General features: G+C 42.1%; 1 protein-coding gene across 1 annotated transcript; it reads left to right on the plus strand.

Moving 5' to 3' along the window:
* Positions 1-586: 586 nt before the first annotated feature.
* ASH2L (ASH2 like, histone lysine methyltransferase complex subunit) lies at positions 587-26,912 on the plus strand. The gene is made up of 16 exons (XM_024562683.4): positions 587-818; positions 1,461-1,527; positions 1,660-1,805; positions 3,790-3,878; positions 4,163-4,257; positions 7,256-7,351; positions 7,975-8,070; positions 8,946-9,021; positions 11,200-11,293; positions 12,041-12,258; positions 19,674-19,841; positions 20,141-20,334; positions 21,578-21,670; positions 23,608-23,706; positions 24,448-24,507; positions 24,610-26,912. The coding sequence occupies exons 1-16, from the start codon at positions 631-633 to the stop codon at positions 24,715-24,717; spliced, it is 1,887 nt and encodes a 628-aa protein (XP_024418451.1). The 5' UTR covers positions 587-630; the 3' UTR covers positions 24,718-26,912.
* Positions 26,913-27,251: the final 339 nt, after the last annotated feature.

Below are 27,251 nucleotides of genomic sequence, written 5' to 3' on the forward strand. Positions count from 1 at the left end.
CTAACTTGCAGGTTTCATTTTCCGCCTCTTCATATATGAAGCGGCTTGCAGCTTCTAGAAGACACAATGCTTCTTGCCTCTCCCGCCTGGATACTCCATCCACTTCCCCTCCCCGGTCCTCTCGTCGTAGCTAAGGTTCTAGATTCAGACTGTCTAGGCTCCCATTTTTAAAGGCCACTTGGAAACGTGTGCCAAATGGCAGATCATTAGGGCAGTGCAACGAACAAACTACTTCTGAGGCGGGACAGTCAGACTGGCTAGCCTTTCCGGAAGACGCTTCCTACATTTACAGGTAAGGGACATTTGCAGTGCACACGACTGCGTTCAAATCTGTAGGCAGCCAGTGCTCTCAGGGAGCGCCCAACCCGGGAATGAAGTTACTACTAGAGGAAATCCCACTAAGAGTCAAGACTCCTGCAACTTCACTTTGCTTTGCCTGTGGCTAGCCACGCCCCGACGCCCCGCCCACTTCTGCCGGCCCTTGGGACCTTAAAGTGGGCCAGGACTGTGCATTACTAGACAGGCAGTGGACCCATCGTGAGCCTTTACTATTTGAAGATTTTAGAGACAGTCAGCAACTCGCGCGAGACGGATTTAGTGTTCTCGCGAGAAGTCTAGGAAGCGGCAGTGATGGCGGCGGCGGGAACTGGACCTGGACCGGGAGTGGGTGCAGCACCCGGCACAGCAGCGGCTGCGAATGCAACAGCAACCGAGGAAGGGGAGACGAAGCAGGTGGTAGCGGTAGCAGCCGCTCCAACCGGAGAGGGGACATCTGCTGCTCCGGCAGCGGAGCCCAGTTCCGGAGAGGCCGAAAGCGGGTAAAACGTCCTGCAGCCACTGGAGGGCACGGGAAGGGAGGCCCGCCCCTCTTGGAATCCCGCGGCTCCCGGGAGCCCTCCTGCCCGCCCCTTCCGAACCTAGGCCCTGCACCCAACGGCTCGCCCTGCCCCCTACGGGACCGTAGTCCCGCCCGCTGTTTGGCCCGTCCCTTCTGAACTGCATCTCAGACTACTCCCCTTTCCGCACCTTTTAAGGTCTGTGAGAGCCAACTTTCTCGTCCTGTCTCCGATGCTTGCACCCCGGTGGGGTCTGGTAGTGCAGTCTTCTAGCAGAAACCCCTCAAATATCCCAGAGAAGAAACCACTTTGCATTGCCAGGCTGAAAGAAGTGGCGGTCTCCCTGAAACAGTGGGAGAACTGTACGTCTGTGAACCTCCCCCAGGACCAATTCCATCCCTTATAGATTTGTCTGTAAGGGCCAAATTAGGCATCCTTGTGTCCCATGGGCCTCTTGTCTGAGCCACATTCTTCCTAACCCTGGGCATCGAGGCTGAGAAAGGGCTTAGCTGTAAAGTTTGAGTGTGAAGTTTAGCAGTACTTCGATCATTTTCTTTAGGAATAGGCGTTTTGAGGTTCGTTTCTCTTGAAAATTTTTACTTGAGTGCCTTCATTATCTTGTAGGGATGCAAACTCTGTTGATGCGAGTGGTGGTTTGGAGACAGAATCCTCTAATGGGAAAGACACACTAGTAAGTATTTCTCTTTGGATGTTTGCAAGGCAAAATAGGGTTTGTTTTTGGTTTTGTTTTTTTAGTTTTTAAGCGAGTCAAAAATACAGTCGGGTCCACTAACTTGATTCTGTAATGGCTCTCTGGACACAGGAAGGTGCTGGGGATACGTCCGAGGTGATGGATACTCAGGCCGGCTCCGTGGATGAAGAGAATGGCCGGCAGCTGGGAGAAGTAGAGCTGCAGTGTGGGATATGTACAAAATGGTTCACAGCAGACACCTTTGGCATAGATACCTCGTGAGTACTTTTTGTAGTCTTTGTAAGAGTCGCTTGGGAAATAGATCTCTCAACATGTTCAACAGTTTGTTTGTAGGCCAGTATAAATGTATGGTTTTTCCTGTGCTTCTAACCCCTGTTCAGTGAGTGGTAGGACTTGAGTCAGTTGTTTTAATACCTTGAGCGTGGTTTCTGCCTACTGAGAGCACAGCCCTGATTGGTACAGTGGCAGGTACTATCCCTGCTTTTGAGCCTACAACCATTTTGAGACAAAATCGTGCAAAGTACTATATAAACAGATTTGAATCAGTATCATTTGAACCTTGTATTGGGTGTTGTGGATTTTTGGGAAAGGGTTGTGTATATGTGGACAAAGCCTGAAGTCAAAAATTTGAGATGACCCTTCACATGCCTGAGCCATCCTTTTTCAGTTTTTGCTTCTAGTGCATCCTTTTCGGTATCCTGAGATCTCTCCTCAGCAAAACCTATTTCCAATCGTCTACCTCTTCTCATGAATTAAAGTCACTTTAAGAGTGAGAATGAAAGGCTTCTTTCCTTATCAACAGCTAGCAAGTGACAATCACTGACTCTGTCTGGGGTGATAATTGTACTGGTGGCTGTCCGTGGTGTTTCCTGTGGTCCATATAATACAAGTAAATTTAGACAGGACTATCTCAAAATAAGGGTGCATTATTAAATTAATTTCCTTGGGTGGGATTGTGAAGAAATACCCTTGTTTGTAATTTGTTAAATGCTTTCTAGAGAAAAAGTTAAAGTGTGTTTTAGAAATGCTAATGTTCCAATTAACATGTGACTGGTGAGTTAGGATAAAATGTTTACAAAAGGAAGAAAAGTACTAAAGGATCAGGAAGAATGAATTGATCTTGGTAGAAATATCTATAGGGAAAATAAACTAGCTGAGCAAATCTCGTTGCTTAGAAAAGACCTAAAATCTGGCCACTGTGGTGGTTTGCATAGACAGGACCTAGGAAAGGAAATTTACCAAAGAGACAACTTGGAACAATCCAGGGAAGAATCAAACCACAGTTCAGAGTTTTGATAAAGACCAGTTTGTACCTGTATTTGAGAAGTTACACCTGAAGCCCAAATAAGTGGGACAGCTTATCTTCTATGGCTGAGAGGAGGTAGTGAACTAGAAAGAGTGGAAAAAAGGCTGCTCTAAACACCTGATTGTGTTTGAATTAAATAACTGTATCCATACATACCTCTGGCATGAGACACAGGCTGTTTAACAGAAGGGGTTCTAGAGAGAAGTAAAGGTAAGGGAACTCAATATTCTTAAGAATGTTTCTTAATTCCATGAGTGGTAGCAACGGGCACACACTTGGGAATCTCCTTTTTGAGAATACCTTAAGCTAGTTTCAGTCCAAGATAAACCTGCCTTTATTTTGATTTCTCTTCCAATTTACACCGATCTTTTATTTTTCTGTTACCCTCTTTTTCCCAAGACTGAGTTCTCCCTGTGCTTTTCTAGTCATCCAGTACAGTCACCACCCCACTTTCCTTCTCTAATGCATTAATTTCTCAGTCTCCGCTGTATTCAGTCTCCTTCCCTCTCCTGGGTTCCTCCTCCCTGTCTTCAAACAGACACATTTTCCCTTGCCCTTGAACTCCCGTTTTCAGATTTCCTCTTTATGATATGTGTCTTAAGTGGCTAGAACTCCTTTCATTTCCTGCCCACTCCTCTGTTTAGTGAGCCACAAAGCTTTACCAGTTTTCCTTCTTCTTCACATGCTTGTCATTTCCATTTTTGTTAATATCACTCTAGGTGAGACCTAGAATGTCTTATTAAATATTTGTGATGCGAAAATCCAGGTATTTGTAAAAATACAAGCCCAGTTTTGATTTTGCTTACCTTTTGAGGGGTTAATGTTATATAAATATATGCGTATTAACGTGGCGGTATTATTTTCACTGTTTTACTTCTTATGGAGAAGCGAGTGTGCAGAAGTTTGTTGATTTGTACAGTTCTGCTGTTCTGCAGATCCTGTCTACCTTTCATGACCAACTACAGCTTTCACTGCAACGTGTGCCACCATAGCGGGAATACCTATTTCCTCCGGAAGCAAGCAAGTAAGAACAGAGTGCCGTGGGGTGCTGCAACAGAACCATCCTCTAGTTAACTGGGGCGGGAGAAGGGTGAGGGCTTAGCAGAATCAGGAATCCTGTGCCTGGTAGCTGGTACAAGTTGCATCAGGGTTTAGCTCTGAATAATTGCTATTGTCTGTTTCAGGTCAAAAGATGACTCTACTTTTTAGTACTATAGTCGTTCATTTGTAGACCATATCGTTGAATATTCTTTTGGTAGTAGGAGTTGGTACTGTAGGTAACTTTTTCTTCCTTTCTGTTTTTGGTAGACTTGAAGGAGATGTGCCTTAGTGCTTTGGCCAACCTAACGTGGCAGTCCCGAACACAAGATGAACATCCGAAAACCATGTTCTCCAAAGATAAGGTAGAGATGCAATTAATGTAATTGCAATTATGCCAAAGAATCAGGTGGAATGTCTACGTATACTCTTTAACAATAGGTACTTTTCCCCCCAATTTGTGTGAATATATTACTTGATTCAGTGGTTATTTTATTCTTATTTTTTGTGATCTAATAACTTCCTAATGTGTGTACATTATGTCATTGGCTTAGCTATTAGGATGAATCCTTAAGTCGTTTTGGTTGGCTTTATAGAAGCAAATAACTGTCTAGCTCACAATTAATAGATCTTGAGGTGAACCTTTTCAGCCTAGTGGAGCTATTTTTATAGATGCCATCACAGATTTTGTTACAGGGAAAGGTGGTCAGTTTACATGCCTTTTATTAAAAACTTATTTTTTATTAAGTTGGAAAAACCACATGACTACTAGTCAGGATTCAAAATTACTTGATTGTTCCATCCATGAGTCCTTCCTGTTGTGATTCATGGTAAGAAATATGAAAATTAAGTAATTTAAAATGATACTTACTTTGTAACCTAGTATACATTCATACATACTCACTTTCATTTACAACTGAAACAAAACTTTCATCTAACAGGGCTTACCGTCTGATCTTTTCCTTCTGCACTCTGACGTGTTCTATCCTAGTCTGTAGAACGGTTTTCACCTATAATCTACTCATAGTTTGCAACCTGCAGTTTGAAAGACATTGCTATAGGATGTGTAGTTAGATCAGCAGAGCCAGGATCAGGCTTTGGCGAGGGCCTTTTCAACTAAAGAGAAACTAGGGCTTAATTCTGCAAGCTGCAGGAGTCGGCGGAGGGTCCTCCCCCTGCCTCCTTTTTCCCCCTGTATTAAAAGTGCTTTAAATAGAGGTGTGCTGTGATAGACAATTTTTTTCTCGTACTTTATCTTTTTCCCAAATTATTTTGAAATTTTCAAACATACAGAAAAATTCAAATAGTACAAGGAACATCTATTTATTCTTCACCTAGATTTGCCAGTTAATATTTTGCTAATTTGCTTCATCTCTGCGCATCTATATTTTCCCTCTATTCTGTATTAGACTAAATTACAGACATTACACTTTACCTGGTATTATCTCATAACTACAATATCATGATCATAAAAAATTTAGTTGATGCAATAAAGTATCTAACATATACAACTTGTATCCTTTTATATACAGTATACATACATATTTTTATCAATATTATTATTGTTTTAATATCGTTCATAGCTTTTTCCTCCATCCAGGATCTGATCGAGGATTACACATTACATTCAGTTGTAATGTCTATCTGGAATAGTTTCTTTATTTATTTTATTTATTTATTTTTTTGGTTTACTATGACATTTAAAATTTTAAAGAACAAAAAATTTTTGAAGAGCCTAGACCGTTTTGGCATGATGTTCCCAATTTGCATTGTCAACCAGTGGTTGGTGGCCATTCAGCACCAACAGGAGTCCCCAGTTTGGGATACAGTGAAGAAGGAAACTTGTCATTCATTTCAAAACAGTTCAGTTGTGATAAGCCGGGCTCTGAAAACAGCCTGGCTGTGAAGCAGCTCTGGAGCCTCTGGCTCTCTGCTCTGCCAGGGCGTAGTTCATGCTTCAGCTAAGCCAGGGAGACACAGCCTTCAATGACAAGGGAAAGTGTCCTCTAAGAAGAGCCCACAAGGAGCCGGCTTGTATGGACAGAAGTCTCTGCCCCGGGTCCCTGATTGGTCTGTCCTCATGCAAATAAGGACTCCAAATCCTCCTAGTTTGATTGGTCCAAAAGGCACTGCCCTGATAGGTTAGAATAGAGCCACTCTGGTTGGTCAGAGATGCATAGCTCTGATTGGATGGGGAAAGCCTCAGTCCCGTTGGTTGCAATACACATTGCAGGCAGGCAGTTCAGTGCAGACCTCTCCCTGAAGTGCAGTTGGTGAGGCCTCTGTGTAGAAAATGTCTGCTAGACTCTTTTATTGTTTTTTTTTTTAATTTAAGCCTAGTTAGCCGTGTGGAGCCCTTTTTAGTAGGTATCTTCTTTCTCAGGCTGCACAGCATTTATCTGATATTTTCCTCGCGATTAAGTTCAAATGAAACATTTTTGGTAAGAATATTATTTGTGTAGGTTTCCATGGAACTAGCTCTAGTGGAAGATGTTAGTGGTGGCCTGTGGCAGAATGGCCTGGAAAGGGGAGAGTTGATGCCAGAAGACCAAGCTCAGACATTGTTTTAGTCACAGAGGCAAGAACTGGCGAGAACCGCAGTCAAAGCGGTGGGGATGGAAAGGAGGCCTGATTGGTGAGAAATTTCTGAAAATTTAAAATTCATTTGGTGCCCTGGGCAGGTAGCTCAGGTGGTTAGAGTATCATCCCAGTACGCCAAGGTCGTGGGTCTGATCTCCAGTCAGGGCACAAACAAGAATCAGCCAGTGAATGCATAAAATAGTAGAACCACAAATTGAAGTCCCTCTTTCTCTGCCCCCACCCCCTCGTTAATAAATAAAGGAAATAAAATTCGTTTGGTTACCGATCAGTTGTGGAGGTTGGGTGAATCAAGGATGACTCTGTGGTGTCTAGGTGCTTCTGGGTGATAGTTGGTTGTAGTGTTAACAGCAAGCATAGAAATCTGCAGGCCAGATTTGTGAGGTGGGAAGCAGAGTTCAGTTTTATTCACAAGAAGGTTGGGGTGCCTATGGGATGTGCAGATGGAGATGTCTCAGACGGGTAGAAAGAGGAACTCAGAAGGCAGAATAGCTTTGTAGTCATCTTTCAGCTGGCAACCAAGATTACAGTCTAGTTCAGTTGTAAGCTCTATGTCGCTAAGATTTGTATGTACTTGTTTGAATTCCCCATAATCTATGTATTGTTTGCATGCAATTGTATATTTGTTCAGTCATTGAGACTAAACATGGATTTCTCTCTTGACTCTTGACAAGGTCTTTGAATATGTTGCAGTTTTCTTTCCTTTTTGTGAGCCTAGGTTTGAAACCGACTGTAAAGGTCTTGATGTTTTGTTTTAAAAATTAGGATATCATACCATTTATTGATAAATACTGGGAGTGCATGACGACCAGACAGAGACCTGGGAAAATGACTTGGCCAAATAACATTGTTAAAACAATGGTAAGTAGGCAGAAATTGACGGGACTTGGCATTTGGGCAGTGGTCTCAGTACGAATTAAATTCTCTTTAGTCTCACTGAAATCATGCTGTGACTCAGAAAATGAGAACAACTTCATATTGAGTCTTGGAGAGTGCGATAGAACTACTTGTCAATTTTATAGTTTCTACCCAAATTCAGTAAGTCGCATGTTATGTGTTGTTGTGCCTGCATCACGACATTGTTTTACACGACACTGAAACTTGTCCGCTGCACTCTTGCAAGTATAATTTTACATTGAAATTGGAGACAATTTTTTTCTTTGATTGAAAAACGAAAACAATGCTATTCTAGACATTATTGTCCTTAGAAATAAAGAGCACTTGGGGAGAAATCAACAGCAAGCTGTTAACAATGCTTATCTCTGAGGTGGAAGGGTATGAGGGGATTATGAAGGCCTTTGGCTCTCCTTTTAAGTTGCACTGTTTGAATTTTTTGATAATCATGTATTAATTTTCTAATCAGAGAGAAAAACAGTACAGTCTTTTTTTGGAGAGTGTACCTAGGAATTAAGAGTTGGTGGTTGATCATTCAGTACTACTTTTAAGAAAAAAATTTTCAGTAATAAAATACTGTTTCCTTTTAGAGTAAAGAAAGAGATGTATTTTTGGTAAAGGAACACCCTGATCCTGGGAGTAAGGACCCAGAAGAAGATTATCCCAAATTTGGACTTTTGGATCAGGTACATTCGTATGCTTTATATTTCCCTTTTGATTTTAGGCCACTTGGGAACAGGGAGTCGGGTGTTGTTTACATTTGTATATTTGCTACATATAACTAACACACAGCCATGATATGCCTTATAACAGGGTGGGCTCCAAATAAATCATCATTGGCACATGTGGAAAGAAAGAACACTAACCTTTTACCAGGAGATTAGTGTTTTAGTTCTGGCTCTTCCCCAAAATGTTACCACTTTAAGCATATTATTCTTATATTTTTTAACTTTAGTTTCCTATCTCCAATTTCACTCTTAAAAACATTCGTTATTGTGAAGAAAATTTCATGTGAAGAATTTCTGTTGCACCTAGCAGAACATGAGGAAAAAGTAAATTTCCACTCTTTGTTCACTAACAGGGATCACATGTGGCATCTTAGGAGGTCAGATCTTTCTGCTGTACCTTAAAATGCTTTTTCTGCTAGCCTTGAAAATTTAAGATTTCACATAGAAATTCAGATTTCAGTCTTGTAAAATGAGAAGATGTGACTGCACTGGGCCTGAAACCTGCCCAGGAAGCTGAGTGAGTGGGCCTGGGCACGCCAATTTGTCGTTGCCCCACCATCACCCCCACTCGTCACTCACTCTTAAACCACTTTGCTTCTTACACCTGATCAACAAGTAACTTACTTGTTACTTGCTGATCCCTGAAGCATCTGAGTTAGGGACCCATGCAAGTTTCAGGCGTTTTAAGATTGTCAGTTTCCCGCATTTTAAGATTGTCAGTTTCACTTCTAATTCTATTAGAATTTCTCCTGGGTGGCTTTTTTTTTTTTTGAGCCTTGCCAGATTGGTTTGATTATATAACTCCCTTCATGACGGCGTATGTTTCTCTCTAGGATCTTAGCAACATTGGTCCTGCTTATGACAATCAGAAACAAAGCAGCGCTGTGTCCACCAGTGGGAATTTAAATGGTAAGTGATTAAATGTCTCATTGATGAAACATCTGTCCGCTGTTGAATTCAGATTTACCTGGAATTGGGTATTCTTTGGGTTGACTCTTAACTGGATATTTAAAGTCCCAAGCTCAATTTTTAGGAGCTAGCCAAGGTTCTGACAGATGGTAGAGGAGGAGAGCTGTTTGGCACTTTATACCACAGTATGGTCTCAAGTGAAACAGATGTAGCATAAAATAAGGTACACTCTTAAGGTCCAACTTACTGTGTTTACATTAGACTGTATCCTTATAACTAACAGTTTAGATTCAGTTGCTTTCCATTCTTTTTCCTTAACTTCAGTTGTTACTTTAAAAACTTCCTATTCCTGTCTTCTAATTTTCTGGCCCTAGAACTTCAGTTTATTCGCACGACAGTATTTTCTGTATTGATTACCCACGATAGCATGCTTTTTCTATCAGTAACCCGTCTACTAACAGGAATGCCCTTCATTGCTAATGTGATCGAATGAGAGGTAGGATTGCTGGGTGGTAGCTAGCTATTTACGTGACACATGGCATCATTAACTCGTTTTGGGTTTTTAGGAGTGGTGGCATCTTAAGTATGTAATAATTTCCTCTGTTATTATATTCTAGGATTAGAAATAGCTAAGTGTATTGTTTATCTTTTTACACCATTTCTTCCCCTCTGAATTGTTAAAATTTGTCAGATATATGGTGCCACTTCTGTTCTTACAGGTGGAGCCTCTTTGGGAGGTGAATTCCTCCTCTGTCTTCTTTCAGCCTCTCAGACTTAAGTATTTTGTGGTTTGGAAAAATGCTTTTTTTGCTGAGTTGTGGTGGAAGCTAAAACTGAATTAAAATTTTAAAGCATTGTGCAAGCCGTGGCAGTAGCATTTAATGTGAAACAGTAGTTCCAGTTTAATCTTAGTGATTAAAAGCTTGTACGTTGTCATATTCTGCCTAACACGGCCAGAATTGTTTTGTTCAAGATAGATTTAAAATAATTAAAATGCAAATGACAATAAAAACCTAACAGTATTTTGATTAGGGTAACTCAAACTAGAGATATTGATGCTGCAACAGTTATAATATTAAACCTTTCATGAAAAATAGGAATCACACCTGGTATGTTCGTAAAAGCAAGCTCCGCCTAGATCTGGTCCTGTGTATGCAGAATATGGCCTGCCCTCAACGTCTCGATCCTTTTCATTGCAGCAGAACTGCCGATAATTTCTAAGCTTGCATCAAATTAAGATACAGTACTACACGCGGTTGTTTACCTAAAGGTGTTTTCCTGCAGTTCAGGGACTTTTCCTGGAAGACCAACTAATTGAGGGGTATGACAGCATTGGACAAAAGCTTAAAGTGCCTATTTCAGAAATACACAAGGTAGTGTTCCTTGTGGCTTCAGTATGCAGCTAAATTTTTAAAAAATTAAATATGTAAATTATCTACTAATATTTGCTCTGAATTCCACAAGCCAGGTTCCAGTTTCAGTTAGTCCAACCTGAATTTTATGCATTGGCACAGTCCTAATAATGGTCAAAATTGCCTGCTAAATCTAAAGCCTTCTTTCTTAAACGTGCGTCATGCACAACCACACTAGATACCACAGTAGCAGCACTGGAGAGAAACACCTTTCTAGTGCTTCTGTTTTTGTTTTCCATGTCTGATGTACTTTTGTCTTGTTGGATACTCAAGTTAAGCGCTTTTGCAGATACTGTGCCTTTACTGTGTCCATGGAATATATCGTGTAGTTCAAGCAAGACAACATCTCCTCACAGTGAGGATGTTCTCTCTCTCTGGACGTTTGTGTTGACTGGGTTGGGAAGAAGAGCTTTGTTATTATTTATTGCAGTTGTTACCAGCTGTGGGTGTTGGGAGTCTGAGCGGGTGCAAATGCATTTGTGTCACATCCTCGGAGCGTGACTGGCAGTTGCAGTTCACTAAGAAAGGAAGGGTGGAAGTGTAACCCAGGTTCGTCAGCTCACTGCCGGAACTCAGTGTTCTGGGCTGTGAGACGCTCGGCGCGTTCATTCAGAACCAGGGGGAGATCCAATATGCTCCCCAGAAGGAAATCCTCCTGTAGGTGTTGCACAAATGCACGTTGGGAGTGTCAGTCCCCGTGGAGTTTCAGTGTCCACATGGTGCTTCTCTCACAGCTCATTGAAAGTGATCTTCCTTTTCTTCAAAGGGGGAATCGCAGCAGGAAGCAGTGGAAAAGGAAGAGGAGCTAAGCGCAAACAGCAGGATGGAGGGACCACAGGGACCACCAAGAAGGCTCGGAGGTGGGCAGAGAACTCTCACCCCCATTCACCACTGTTAGAGTATTGTGTGGTGCTGGCAAAGTCCATCAGAGGGAAGAGAGCCATACTTTCAATAGATCACGTGTCTGAGGTTAAAAAGCCTGTCCATTTTTCTCCCATCTTGAGCGCTTTGAGGGGTAAAATTACCCCAGGCTAGATATCCTGATTTACAAACTTGGTACCATACAAGCCAGCCCCAGGGCAACACTGTTGATTTCCCTGGGGAGTAAAGTTCCAGTAATGCATCTGGACAAAGGCTGGCTGGGGGAGAGGTAGTGAAACCAATTATGAACGCTGCCTTCCTTATGCCTCTTCCTTTTACTTTGTTCAATACTGAGACAAAATCCATATCATCTCTTATTTTGACAACAAATAGTAAGTGCTCATATTGCTGAGTTTCTGTTTATTAGTTTATAATAGTAAGTACAGTAAAGGAGGTTGCCTTCATTCCTCTTCTCCCTTCCCTATGACGTGCTTACTGAGTCAGTGTCATAGATACAGGTAACCAGAACAGACTAAGGTGATTTAACCAAATCTGTTTTACCAGAGACTCTGTTTCATTTCTCTGTTTTGCCTGCAGAGGGCAGGACGATCTGTTTGAGTAATGAAAAGCATTGGTGAAGTTGCTTGTGTTCTAGCTGAAGTAAATCAGAGGCCTTTCTTACAGAATTGAAGGCAGTTGAGCTAGAGGGGTTTTAGTTTCTTGATTTTATTTTTTCCTTTCTGCAGTGACCCTTTGTTTTCCGCTCAGCGCCTTCCCCCTCATGGCTACCCCTTGGAACACCCATTTAACAAAGATGGCTATCGGTATATTCTAGCTGAGCCTGATCCCCACGCCCCTGACCCTGAGAAGCTTGAACTTGACTGCTGGGCAGGAAAACCTATTCCTGGAGACCTCTACAGAGCCTGCTTGTATGAACGGGTTTTGTTAGCCCTGCATGATCGAGGTACGTAAGATATTAATGTCCATGCTGGACCCAGAGTTACCCTGAGCTTCTGCCGTCAGCTTTGTCCAATCTAAGACTAGATGTATGTGTCCGTCTATAACTGCTCCTCCGCACCCCATTTCTAGGCTCAGCAGAATGTGCAAGAAGTAATTTAATTTTTTGTCTCATCTAGCCATTACACACACACATGTGCACACACGTATACATGTATATGATTTATTAAAACTTTCTATTTTGAACTAATTTTAAACTTACAATAAAGTTGCAAAAACAGTGGTTTCTGTATATCCCTCATCGAGCTTCTCCTGATGGTAACGTCTTACATAACCATAGTACGATAATCAAAACCATGAAATTTAACACTGGTAAATGCTATTAATGGAACTAAAGACTTTATTTAAATTTCACTAATGCCTCTTTTCTAGGCTCTCACGTTACATTTAGTTATTTCTGCTCAGTCTCTTGCAATCTTCAACAGATCCTCAGTGGTTGCTTGTTTTTCATGGCCCTAACACTTTTTAAGTGTACTAATCAGTTATTTTGCCCAATATTTCCCAGTGAGTGTTTGCCTTTCCTCACAATTAAACTGAGATTATGCTTTTTGGGGGGTGGGATGTGGGGGACACTACAGAAACGGGTCCTCATTGCATCATCTCACAGAGTTCGTGATGTCACCACGTCTGCTGCGTGCTTCCGTTGACCGTGACCGATTGGTTGAGGTGGTTTGTGCTGGCTTTCTCTACTGTCTTTGCCTTTGTACTTAACAAATACCTTGGGGAAAGATACTTTGAGCCTATGCTAATAACTTGTTTCTTTGTAAAGCTTTAAGCACTAATTTTAGCATCCGTCAGTGGATCTTTTCTGCTACGATTATGAATGTGGTGTTTGCCTGATGGGTTTTTTTTTTTCTCCATTTATTATTAAATTGATTATAGCAGTATGGACTCATAGATAGTCATTTTATTCTGTGGAGTTACCTTGATATACTTTATTTTGTTGGTCAAATTATTCCAGCTATGGCCATTAGAAAATTCTTTACATTTGTGCCTGAGTTCTTTGATGTGTCATCTTTTTTTTTTTTTTTTTAATACTTCCTTACTTTCTGGTATTACGAGATGTTCCTGGTGCAGCTGGTATTTTCTATGCCCCAGGCCAAGTGTCAGCTACTTTTCCAAGGAGCCGTGGCTCCTTTGATTGGAGAATGGTATTTAGAAACCTTATTTTTTAAGACTGTTACTGGGTGTCACTTCTAGACTCGGAGGAGGCAGGAGGAGGAAATGTATGTGTGTACACTGACACGTATATACTTGGCTATACAGAGTTTACATCGGTACCTTGGATTCCAAACAGCACAGGCTTGTTCCACCCATCTACCCTTCCTTCTTTGTAACTTCTTTCTTCGACAGTGAGAACCCTAACTCTAAATCTCTACAATGTATTTACTTGTTTGTTCATTTCTAACATGCACGTGAAGTAGTTTCAGAATTGCCCACCCCTGTGAGAAACATTCGCGAACCAGATTGTAGCATTTGTGTGCTGCTCGTTTTCTCTTTGGCCTTGCAGTATCCCATCAAGACACTGTTATTCTGGATTAGTTCCTTCTTTCCCACCTCCTTCAGTAGGGTTCTGTTTTCCATTTGTAACACAGTCAGGTTCATTCGTTAGCATGTGTTTGGGTTCTCCCGCATTGCGGGTGTGTGTGAGGGGGGCCAGTGTGAAACATGACTGTGGTTCTGAGAGTTCAATTTGTACAGAAAGTTTTACTCGGTGTCACTACCTCCTCAACATTGCCCTCTCCACTCCCTTCTCTTTCCCTTTTTCCCACCATTTTTCTCACCCATCCCCTATAAGTAACCGTTCTCTTTAGTTTCTCGTTTGTCCTTCCTGTATTTCTTCTGCACAAATGAGCAGATACATGTATATTTCCTCTGTCTCCTTTTGTTCATACATTAAGGGCGGCGTACTATAGATACCCTTCTGCGTCCTGCTTCATACATTTACTCTAGATCAGTTACCCCAAAGAGAACATCCTTAACTACTTTCCTCTTTAACTTTACGAAGCTCCATTATGTGGATATACATAGTTTGTTCAGCCACTCTACGGAAGGGCATTTAGAGTGTTGTCACTAATTTGTAATCCCAGAGAGGCAAGGACCAATCACGAGTGTATGCATTTTTGTACTGTTGGTGGTATATTTTCAGGGTGGACTTCTAGAAGTGGAATTGCTGGACCAAAAGGTACGTATATGCGTGGTTTGGTTAGATATTGCCAAATTTCCCTTCAGAAGGTTGTGCCAATTTGCATTTCCACCAGCAGTGTAGAGTGTTTGCCTTCCCATAGCCTCACAAACAGAATGTGTTGTCTTATATTTTAATTTAGCCTGGTCTGATAGGTGAGAAATGGTATTTGTGCTGTTTTAATTTGCATTTCCTTGAGTTTGAACATTTTTTCATGTATAAGAGTCCTCATCTCATGAAGTACCTGATTTTTTTCCCATTTTTTTATTGGGATCTCGGTCCTTTGTTCCTGTGTATATTGGGGGTATTAGCCCTTTGTCCGTGGTATGGGTTGTAAAGATTTTCTTCCCAGTGTATTGGTTGTCTGTGACTTTGTTTACGGCTTTTTCATCATGCAAAACTCTTTTTAATATATAGTAGTTCTCTTACTCACTTAACAAATACCATTCATCATCCTTTAGTAGAACATGAAAGTGAATTTAAATTAATTGCTTTCTTTTTTAAGCTTTTACTTATTTATTTTTAGAGAAAGGGGAAGGGAGGGAGAAAGAGAAATTGATGTGTGAGAGAAACATCGATTGGCTGCCTCGTGTGTGTGCCGTAACCAGGAACCAGGCCCACAGCCCAGGCTTGTGGCCTGATGGGAAACAAACCAGCGACCTTCTGCTTTGTGGGATGATGCCCAGTCAGCTGCACCACACCAGTCAGGAAGGGCAAACAAGGACTTTAAAAAACATAACCACTGTGTCCTTGTCATACCTACGGCAAATAATAATTCTTTAATTACCTAATACCTGGTCTAGATTCACATTTCCATGGTTATTTAAAAATATGCCTCTTTTATTCTTTACTTGAATTGGATCTAGCCAGGTTCGTGTATTTATTACATTTAGAAGGCCATTATTTCTTGATTGAATGCTGAAAACTAACGTTTGTATCGGTTGCTAGCCATTTGGAAGTGAAGTATTGCGATCCTGTGGTGTAAAGTCCATTATGTGTGCATTTGTTTGGCTTATGTCAATGACAAGCATACTTTGATAGTAGGGAAGGGCCCAATCAGTGACTTGTCTTGTTTCACTATACATCATGGCTGTAATTCTGGCGGGGGGCGGGGGGTGAAACACTGGCCTTTGATGCGCACTTGTTAGAACCTGGTGCTTGGGATAGCAGTGGCTCCCGCTACTTAGGCGGAGCCTTATAAAACTTAGATAAGTCTATATTGTGTCTTTTAAACTTTATTTTGAAATAACCTCAGACTTACAAAAAAAGTTGTAAGAACAGTACAAAACTTTTTTTTTTTTAATTTACTGATTTGGGGGACAAGGGGAGAGAAACATTGGTTTGTTGTACTACTTATTTATGTGTTCACTGGTTGATTCTTGTATGTGCCCTGACCAGGGATCAAACCCGCAACCTTAGAATATTGGGATGACGCTTTAACCAGGGCCCAAAACTTTTTCTTTTTGAACCATTTGAGAGTAAGTTGCTGTGATGCCTTCTCATTTCTGAGAACTGTGTTCTGTATTTCTTACCAACGCGGACATTTTCCTAATGCTCATAACAAATTGCTGTAAAACTTAGCAGTCTAAAACTACGAACGTTTAATGTCTCCCACAGTTTCTGAGAGTTGGGAATCAGGGAGCAGCTTAGCTGTGTGGTCTGTTTCAGGAAAACTCATGAGGTGTAGTCAAACTGTTACCTGGGGCTGCCATCCCGGGAAACTTGCTGGGGCTGGAGGACCTGTTTCCGAGCTGGCTCGCTCCCACGGCTGTGACAAGGCGCCCTCAGATCCTCGCCGTGTGGGCCTCTCCATAGACTGCTTATTCGTCCTTGTCCATGGCTGCTTCTCCTAGAGAGAGGAATGAAGTGTTTAGCACCTTTTGTGACCAATCTTTTTAATTGGATAGTCACTTCCACTGTGTTTTCTTAGAAGTGAGTCACTAAGTTTAACCCACTCAAGTGGAGGGAAATTAGGCTCCACCTCCTGAAAGGAAGAATGTCAGAAAATTAGTGGGTATTTTTAGCCCTGGCTGGTGTGGCTCAGTGGATTGAGTACACTGGCCTGTGAACCAAAGGGTCACTGGTTCAGTTTCTAGTCAGGGCACATGCCTGGGTTGTGGGCCAGGTCCCCAGTGGGTGCGCAAGAGGCAGCCACACATTGATGTTTCTCTCCCTCGCTTCCTCCCTTCCCTTCCCTTCCCCTCTCTAAAAAAGAAATAAAATCTTAAAAAAAAAACTATTAGTGGGTATTTTTAAATTTTCAAATTCTTGCAGAACCAGTATACAACCATCAAAATTCAGGAAATTAACATCTCATTACTATCATTATCATTCTCAGATCCTTTTCAAGTTTCTCAAGTTATCCAATAATGTCCGTTATTGCAAAGGATCCAGTTGAGAAACGTTTGCTGCATTTAGTTGTCATATTTCTTAAGTCTTCAGTCTGGAACACTCCCATCTTTCCTAGGCTTCGATGACCTTGATGCTTTTGAAAATTAGAGGCCAGTTATTTTATTTTAATTTTTAATTTTGTTTATTTTTTATCCTTGCTCAAGGACATGCTTAGAGAGAATGGACGGGAGAGAAAAATTGAGCTATTGTCTCTCGTACACACGTCAACTGGGGACCAAACCCACAACTGGGAATCGAACCCATGACTATTGGTTTATGGGGCAGTGCTCCAACCAACTGAGCCACACTGGCCACTTACTTTATAGAATATCTCTCAGTTTGGGTTTGTTGGTTCCTCATGATTCAATTCAAATTATGCATCTTTGATAAAAATATCACAGAAATGATTCTGTGTTCTTCATATTGCATCCCATCAGGTGGTACATGATTTTAATTTGTCCCATTACTGGTGATGTCCACTCTGATCATTTTAATTTACTGATTTGGGGGACAGGGGGAGAGAAACATTGGTTTGTTGTACTACTTATTTATGTGTTCACTGGTTGATTCTTGTATGTGCCCTGACCAGGGATCAAACCCACAACCAAAGTGAGGTGGCATCTGCCAAGTTTATCCCTGTGAAGCTACTTTTTTCCCCTCTTTGTAAATAATAAGTGTTTTGTGAGGAGGTGAACCCTTTAATGTCCTATTCTATCATGGACACTTGCTTGCTCACCCCCACCCAGTGGCTTTAGAACTGAATTGTTCAAGAAGGGGTAAAGGAAGAAGTATTTGTATCTGAGAAGGTAGAATTTGCCAAATACCTAAGAAAGTTCTGTTAAGCAATATGCATTTAATATAAGGAGGACATCACTGTATCTGCCTCAGACAAGAGCCATTGTGGTATAGAGGGAAGAGTGTAAGGTAAGGCCAGGGTTTCATTCAGGCTCTGCCACAGTCAGGTGTGGTTTTGAAAGGCCACGTAATCTCCATCAGCACCGTGTCTGGAAAAGGTAGTTGTGAGGCTTAGTGAGCCGGTCTGTCTGTCCACCTACCTACTGTGGACGTACTTGATAAATTATAAAGACCCCGATAAAAGCTTCTTAATCTCAACTTTGTGTTTCTTCTGATTGAACTCAGACAACTTCTAGAGTGTTACACTGTTTCAAATGCCTTTTTCTCAGTTAAGTCTTAACTGGATTAGAGATGTTTCTACATTGATAAAATCAAGCCTCCCACCTTTTATAATTTTTTCTCACTTTCAAGTTACAATATCCCCTCCAATTGGCTTAGATTGGTCTCCTTATCTTACATAATGGCCTCGTAGAAAAGTAAGGTTCAAACCGTATGCAAAGGTAGAGACCACAAGTACAGTGACTCTCCCTGTACTCATGGTCTGAGCGAAAATACTTTCCACCCAGATTTAAGTAGTTGTCAAGATTTTGCCATGTTTGCTTTATCTGTTCCTTTCTTTCTTTCTTTTTTTAAGATTTTATGTATTTATTTTTAGAGGGGAAGGGAGGGAGAAAGAGAGGGAGAGAAACATCAGTGTGTGGTTGCCTCTGGCGCACCCCATACCGGCGACCTGGCCTGCAACCCAGGCATGTGCCCTAGACTGGGAATCAAACTGGCGACCCTTTGGTTCACAGGCTGGTGCTCAATCTGTTGAGCCACACCAGCCAGGGCTGTTCCTTTATTTCCGTGTCTCTCTTTTTTCTGAATTATTAAGAAGTAAATCTATATATACTCTTAAAAAAATAAGCATTTCTAAGAAGTATGGGTATTTTCTTTTATAACCATAATGCTGTTATCACACTTAACAAAATAAATAATTCCTTGCTATTGTGTGACTTCAGGTCATAATCAGATTTTCTTGATTTTCTCAAATACCTTGTTATCTGTCCACACAATACTTATTAATTACAAAGGGAAAATAGTAATTTTGTAGTGGGGAGACCCGGGAAGCCTCACCTTGACCAAGCGATCAAAGTTTTACATTACTGTTCTGACATCCTGTGCTTCCTTACGTGATGCTCCGAGAAGCACGGCACTGCCTCAGGGGCGTTCCTGACAAAAGGCACAGCCTGGACTTAAGTAGGGAGACACAGCCAACAAACCAAAGTGAGGGATGTTGTACAGACTGACACTTCACTGTCATGAAAGGCTTGAGACACTGTCCCAGATTTGAAAGACGTCGAGAAGATGTGACAACTAAACGAACTGTGGGAACTTGGATTGGACCCAGGACCAGGAAAAGGATGTTACATCGCTGATCGGCTTATTTTCAAGATCTGTTGGTTAATTAGTGGTGTTGTATTAGTGTTTTCTGGTTTTGATAATTACATTATGGTCACAGATGGTCTTAACATTTGGGGAAGCTGAGTGAGGACTCTTCACTATTTTTGAAAGTCTGAAATAAGTTTCAAAGTAAAATGTTACGTCTTAAAGGATGGTTTATTCAAATCAGGATCCAAACACATTATAATTGGTTTATTAGATTTTAGAGAATATAACGGTATAACTAATTTTAACTTGTCCTCTTAAATAAAATTGCATATAACAAAACTGGATTACCTAACAGCTTTCTCCCTGTTTTTGCCCTCTGTCTGTCATCTTTACCTCATGCTGAGATTGTTAACTCCTGAACAAATATTTCCAGTTCCTGACCTGCTGTTGCTTGCCTCTCGTTGTGTTTTACTGGAGAATAGGGGCCCTAGTTTTGTGGCAGTTGTCTCCAAGTGTCTCCGATCAGCTGCAGACACTTGTTTGTCTCTCCATCTCTGCAGCCCCCCAGTTGAAGATCTCTGATGACCGGTTGACTGTGGTTGGAGAGAAAGGCTACTCTATGGTGCGGGCTTCTCATGGGGTGCGGAAAGGCGCCTGGTACTTTGAAATTACGGTGGATGAGATGCCGCCAGACACTGCTGCTAGGCTGGGTTGGTCTCAGCCCTTAGGTGAGCGGGGGCTACAGTGTGGACACGGAATCTAGTATGGAGGTGTGAGACTGCATGACCAGGTTTTGCTACTTTGGCGCCTATCGAATGACAGGCATAAAACTCCACTCCTGGGGGTTCAAGTAGTTTGCAGTTCTCGGAATATTTTTATAATTCTTTGTCAGAAGTAGTTTTGTTAGAAATTTTACAAAATCGACCACTCCCCTCCCCCTAAAAAAGAGAGTAAGAATTGTTTTCTTTAGCAAACCAGAGTTAAGTGGCAGTCCTCTGACTTCCTGCATATCTTTTTATTGAGACAGGTAACCTTCAAGCTCCCTTAGGTTATGATAAATTTAGCTATTCTTGGCGGAGCAAAAAGGGGACCAAGTTCCACCAGTCCATTGGCAAACACTACTCTTCCGGCTACGGACAGGGAGATGTCCTGGGATTCTATATCAATCTTCCTGAAGACACAGAGACAGCCAAGTCCCTGCCCGATACCTATAAAGATAAAGTAAGTTTGTCCTCCTGAAGTATTCCTGGGTTTGAAGGCCTGTGGCAGCCAGGGCCTGCAGCTGTGGCCTGTGGCCTCTGGTGATGCTGACCTACCCTTCACATTTTTCCCAACGTTTCATCCTGAAAATTTCCAGACATAACAAAGTTGAAAGAATTTAAAAGTCAGTGTCTGAGTGCCCCTCAGCTAAATTCTATAACATGTTATCTGTTTATTCTCCACTCACCCACCCATCTCTTCATCCCCCGTTTTTTAATGTCCTTCCAAGAACATTGCAGACATCGGTACACTCCCCAGCCAGCTACTGCTGGTGCACGTCATTAGCCAGAGTTCAGCCTTTGTTTCGTTTTGTTCTTTCGGTGTAAAACTTAAGTAAAACGAAAGGTACAAATTTTCATCCACTCAGTTGTAAATTGAACCCAAACCCCTCTTGAGACGTAGATTATGTCCTCGCGACCGGGAGTTCCCTGGCGCCCTTTCCCAGTCAGCCCCTGTCCCAGCCCCACAGCGGCAACTGCACTTCAGAATGATTTTCCCGTCGTCATTCTGTTCTGTAGGTTTTACTTGTCCTTGATCTTACGCAAATGGAGCCATGCGGTATGCTGCCTTGTATCTGGATTGTATCGTTTCGCTCCCTGCTCTCGAGACTCCCCCGTGTTGCTGTGTGCCCCTCTAGTCTGCCTGCACTGCAGAGCGGCACTGCACTGTGCGACTGTGCCAGTCTGCTTATCCATTTTCCTGGGTTTCCAGCTCTATCGAAAAATAACTCACATCCATTTTCCTGTTGATGGACACTTGAGCTCTTTCAAGTTTGGGGCTGTGAACATTCTTGAACAGATCTCTTTGTAAACATGTTTTCATTTCTTTTGAGTCCATACCTAGAAGTGGAACTGCTGGGTCATAGGGTAGTTAGTTACGTGTATATTTTATGAGAAATCGCCAGACTCTCTACATTCCCACCAACCATATCTGAGAGTTTTAGTTACTACGATGTTGTGGTGAGTGTATATGTACTTACATGTATGTATTTCCTCACAAATCATATTGGTAGAGGCCGTTTTAAAAAATGTTTAGCACACATGTGCCATCTGGTACTTTTTAAGAAGCACATAGTTCAAAATCTAGCAAAGCCAACTCTGCAAAGATTTTAAATTTCTGTTGCAGAGCACATGACTCAGTGCTGTTTGTGGGTGTTCCGGAGGCCTCAATAAGCCTTCTTTTTCTTTCTCTTTTGGTTTTCAAGGCTTTGATAAAGTTCAAGAGTTATTTGTATTTTGAGGAAAAAGACTTTGTGGATAAAGCAGAGAAGAGCCTGAAGCAGACTCCCAATAGTGAGGTGAGTCATGGTCCCCAAAACGTCAGAACTAGAAGACCTTGAAGATGGAGACCAACCCCTTGACTGTAAGTGAGGGAATGAGTGAGCAGAGCGAGCCCACGCTCTGCCTAACTGTGTTTCCGTTCTTTCCGGAAACAGTTTCTGTTTCTAACTGTGTTTCTTGTTCTGTTCTATGCCTCGCTACTCCCATTACAGGGATGACCGGGCTTCTTTAAAACACTGTAGAGAGGTGAAAACAGCGATCTAAGACAGAGATCTGCGTGTGATTGCGGAAGCAAGCCAGAGATGTGTATTATTATTATTATTTTAACATTAAAAAAAATTATTTATGTATTCTTAGAGAGAGGGGAAGAGGGAGAGAAACATCAATGTATGAGAGAAACATCGCACATGCCCTGTCTCGGGACTGGACCCACAACCCAGGCATGTGCCCTGACTGTGAATCAAACCAGCAACCTTTCGCTTTGCAGGGTGACGCCCAACCAACTGAGCCACACCGGTCAGGGTAGAGTCGTGAACTCTGTATCAGAGGAAGTATCGAGTACAGAGGCAGGAACAGTGCAATAGGAGAAGAGAGAACCTTGCTGTGTAACCTAGGAGCAGCCGGGGCTGTGATGGTTCATTCAGTGCCCTCCAGCAGGGGTGTCCAACCTTTTGGCGTCTCTGGGCCACACTGGAAGAAGAAGAGTTGTCTTGGGCCACATGTTAAATATATAAACACTAACAAAAACTGATGAGCAAAAAAAGGTTTTAAGTAAATGTATGATTTTGTGTTGGGCCACAAGCATAGCCATCCTGGGCCATGGGTTGGACACCCCTGCTAGAACTTTCTCTACTTCCCTGTCCCAAAATTGTTGGAACATGTCTGCCCAAGGTCAGCACCATGAAAGAAGGGCCGACACATCTTGAAGCAGCCACAGGACCAAACAGAAGGGGAAGGCAAAGAAGAAAGTTCTGAGCTGCAAATATTTTTCATAAAAATGCTGTGAAACCACCTGGGTCAATAATAGCAACTAATGAGGAGAAGTTTTTAAAAACTAAGGTTCCAGTTGAAAAAATTGTAAAGGGAACCGGTTAATAGATCTAAGGATGGTATAGCCAGAAAATACAGCAAATCCTCAAATAACGTCGTTTTATTATAACATTGGTAGGATACCATAGAAACTTAACAGGTTTTAAAATGTGTTTTGCCACAGTTCCAAGAACCTATTGATTATGTTAAATAACAAATTATTGTACAGCCAAAGAGAATATCACTCTTGCTGGGAAGAAGAGACAGGGAAAGTTAGTTACTTCAGAAAAAGGAACCTTTTCTGAAGTCCAAATAAATAATGATTAAGAGAGAATATTTAGAATAGTTTTGGGAGATAGAGGACAAAAAAAATGAGGATTCAGAGACTGACAGAATCTCCTAAAAGATTGTCAAAGTAGAATGCAAGGGAAGGAGACAAATAAATAAGCTTAAACAGGTATTGGTAGAAGAACAAATTACTTTTTATATACTTTTTAAAAAATTTATTGATTTGAGAGAAACATTGATTTGTTGTTTCACCTATTTATGCATCATTGATTCTTGTATGTGCCCTGAATGGGGATCAAACCCACGACCTTGGCGTATCAGGATGGTGCCCTAACCAGCTGAGCTACCCGGCCAGGGCCCAGATTACTTTTTATAAATACAATGTAATGAATAATAGAAAGTCTAACTGGTAGAAGTAGCATCGGAATGTAGAAAGCAAATAAACCTGAAGACTGCCTAGAACAGTGCATGTAACTAGCTCTGAGAAGCCTGATTGTGTAAGATGCTATCACACGCTGTGCGCCGTTCCTAGAACACAGTATTACCTGTGTGGTGGCAGCGCTTCTCCAAGTCAGTTCTTCTTCAGTCGTTTGTTCTGTGTTTAAATGCTAAAGTACAACCATGGTTTTTGTTTCAGATAATATTTTATAAAAATGGTGTCAACCAAGGTGTGGCTTACAAAGATATTTTCGAGGGGGTTTACTTTCCAGCCATCTCCCTGTACAAGAGCTGCACGGTACGTACCCTCTGTTCATCCCGTGAACAGAACTTGAGAGAAGTAGGTGAATGGTTTGATGAAAGAGCCACTGATTGAGTTCTAGAAAGAAATATGAATAGCCTAAGTGAGACAGGAATGGTTTCCGACTGCTACTGTTTGTTCCAAAATCAGCCGGGTGTTTTAGGAAGTGTTTGCTCGTCATGCAATTAGTGTGCCCCATGCTTGTCCTTTGAATGCACTGTGGTCATGCCCACTGTGAGGGCTATAAAGTATTTATGTGCATATGTGAATCTGGTGTTACATGTGTCAGCCCACTATCGTTAGCTTGTAACTGGGGTGTGTGTGTGTGTGTGTGTGTGTGTGTGTGTGTGTGTGTGTGTGTGAGAGAGAGAGAGAGAGAGAGAGAGAGAGAGAGAGATAGATAGATTCCATGTAAAGGGGCCTATCATTAGAGCCTGTTAGTGTTTTTTTTTTTTAAATGATTTGAAAAGGTAATGCCTGGAAGTTTCCATGTATTTTTAGTCTCTTGGATGGGCACCATGGAGGTAAAATAAGAAAATCTTTTAAGTTATAAAAAGAAATCAATATGTCTATTTACCTAAGGTGTTGACCACTTTCAGCAATATCAATATATATGTCATTGTTCCAGTTATAGGCTGAATGTCACTGCTGCCTTTAAAGAAAATACTTTCCCATGTCCCATTAACTTTTTCACGATGTGCTTATTTTTTATGTCTGCTCGAATTGAATTTACCCCAGGTTTCCATTAACTTTGGACCATGCTTCAAGTATCCTCCAAAGGACCTCACTTACCGCCCTGTGAGTAACGTTAAAAATGTCCACGTGCAGCCCCAGCATCTTGGTTACTTCTTGCTGTAGTTATTCTAATCACCTCATTTCTGTGTCTCATTACCCCCGCAGATGAGTGACATGGGCTGGGGTGCTGTCGTAGAACATACTCTGGCTGATGTCTTGTATCACGTGGAAACAGAAGTGGATGGGAGGCGGAGTCCCCCGTGGGAACCCTGACCAGGTCCCCCTTTCTTTGCAGACATGGACTTTCTGGGGAATAATGGTGGGGGGGGGTTTGTTGTTCGACTGTCGCAAATGTTATCCCAAAGATACTGCAGCACATAGCCTCTGCTGTTAGCAAGTGGAAAGGCCCGGTGGCTCCGGGAGAGATTCCCTGCCCCTCAACACTCTTCCCCGCTTCTGGTGACTGCTCTCACTTTGTGTGCCATATGCCAATGCCTGCTGACCCTGCGACCCCGTGAGCTCCCTGTGAAACCGGTGCTGTGCCATGTACCCCACCACTGGGGCTTGTTATCTTACTGTATTTTCTAAGGAGTGGATAATATTATCCAAGTGGCTAACTTATTTAAGACTTTTTCCCCCTGTGGGCATTGACTGCATCCCCCCTGGTTTCCAAGGAGGTGGTTGGCCTGTTTCTGAGAATGGCTGAAGTCGGTGGTTGTACATTCCAGAACCAATCTTAAGAGCTTTCTTTTGGGTGTGGGTTTGTTTTTGTTATTAATTTTGAAATACGCTTTTGAACACTGGGGTCTCTGAAACTACCACATCTCTAGAACTGTAATTGTGAAAGGAACTCGCTTGCAGCTTTAACAATCAGAAACTCTTCCCAAATAAAACTTGTGATCAAGCGTGTGTGGTACTTTGCTTCCCTTTAAACTCGGGATCCTCTTGGTGACAGTGTCAGAAACGTGGGCAGTCTGTGGCAGGTAGCCTGCACTGGGGGGGAAGAGGCCTCTGACTTGTGCCTCACCCTCTCCTATCGCTTCCCTTCTGTCCAGCCAGCTCAGCCACCCTCTTTATTCTGAGAAAGTCAGGCTCTCAAGGGGTGAAGAAGAGTAAAGGGTTAGTGGTCTCCCTCCAGTGTTTCTCCTTGAGCATGTGTACTACTCTGTACAGGTTGTTTCCCTGCTTTGCTTATAGTCCTGTGTATGGCTGATGATAAAAGGGCAGTTTTCAGAACCTAAAAACGGGACTGTAAGAGTGAACCTCTCCTTGGGGCCCCCCTGTGGCTTCTCTGTCTCCCTTCTTTACCTGTCAGTGGCAATGCAGCCCTCCCAGGGTGGGCCCAGACTCTCCCACGTACAAATTTCTGCCTACATTTTAATGGGTAGAGTGGTTCACCATGAGGTAGGTAATATGTTGCCAGGAATCACCATATATTGTGCTTGTTTAAGAAATTTCCCAAATTTCTATTGACTGTTTGTATCTTAACACAGTAACTTTGATATATCTGTCTCCTCGGGAGATAAATACTAGTTTTGGCCATTCCACGTCTCTTAACAGGAAACCTAACACTGAATCAGTATCATCTTAGGCTGGAGTCTTAGCCTGTTGCCCCTGGACACCTATTTATTCGTGGCTGGAAAGGGTCGACGTGGTTATAAAGCTTTTAAATCATCAGAGTTTTAAGAACTTTTAAGAATATGAGGGTGGTGTTATTTAGAGGAAGCTGGAGGTAACTTCTTTATAATGTAAATTACCATGTGTGTTGCTGGGAACTACCCTACCTGGTTTCAGAAGCTGTAACCCCCCATAGATGAGGCTGAATAAAGGACCTTGGGACCATAAGCCACTAAGGAGACAAAGCTTATCTCCCTGGCAGGGGCACCACCTCTGCTTGCTTTTACTTCACCCTGCTTGGCCCCGGGTGGATGACTGGTTAGCCAATGATGGGTAAGATTCCTCAAGGGAGGGACGACCTAAGACAGTCATTGTCATGAAGAGGCCCTCAGGGAAAGACTTGGGGGGCTATAGAAAAGGGGTGATGGACCCTCACCCCTCAGCTTTGACATAGCCTGAGTCCTCATTCTGTCTGCAAGAAGTCTCGTAATCTCTTGGCTGCCTTACTTCCCCTGCCAGACTTAAGCCTGAAACAATGACAGAGGGCAGTGCAGTCCTGTGCTGGAAAGGGCAGATTCCCTGGGGTGATCAGGCCTAAGAAAGAATACATAAAACCCTGTGAAACCTGCTTTGCTAAGAATGTCCTCAATTTTCTGATAAGGGTCCAAGCATGAAATGAGTGTGTTTGCCAAAGTTTTATAGCCCTTTAGCTAACTGAACCTGACTCAGAATAAGCCCTCAGAGTTCTGTTTGTTATCTATTGTTTGATCCTTACTGCCTGACAATGATTGATGAACTTTATCTGTATTCCTGTGCAAATTGAACCCAATAAAATCCCATTGAGGAACAGGCTCCTGGCCCTTCTCCTTTGAGAGATCAGCCACCTTTCCTCCCCAAGCAGATCATGTCTTAGTAGACTTAATTCTCATCCATGGTGGGGGTGGGGGTGGGGTTCTGTGGGCAGAGCTCCCCCACAGTATATAATTGTATAAATTATAAAATATAAACATAATTATCACATATACAACTCTTTTTTGAAAGGATAACATTTGGCTTTCATAAATCAGAGATAACAGGAGTAATGATTTTGTCTGTTTATACTTCCTGTTCAAAATGTGTGTGTGTGTGTGTGTGTATAAGGTTCATTTGAAGGGCTCAGAGAGTGCCCACTCTGTACAGTCCTATATAAA

This window comes from Desmodus rotundus, chromosome 13, assembly GCF_022682495.2.
Source record: "Desmodus rotundus isolate HL8 chromosome 13, HLdesRot8A.1, whole genome shotgun sequence".
Classification (NCBI taxonomy): domain Eukaryota; kingdom Metazoa; phylum Chordata; class Mammalia; order Chiroptera; family Phyllostomidae; genus Desmodus; species Desmodus rotundus.

Excerpts from the sequence above, each read along its gene's own strand:
- ASH2L (XM_024562683.4), top strand. The coding sequence starts at position 631 with ATGGCGGCGGCGGGAACTGGACCTGGACCGGGAGTGGGTGCAGCACCC. Across the intron at positions 12,259-19,673 it reads GTTAGCCCTGCATGATCGAG|CCCCCCAGTTGAAGATCTCT; the intron begins GTACGTAAGATA and ends CCATCTCTGCAG. Across the intron at positions 19,842-20,140 it reads GGGTTGGTCTCAGCCCTTAG|GTAACCTTCAAGCTCCCTTA; the intron begins GTGAGCGGGGGC and ends TTATTGAGACAG.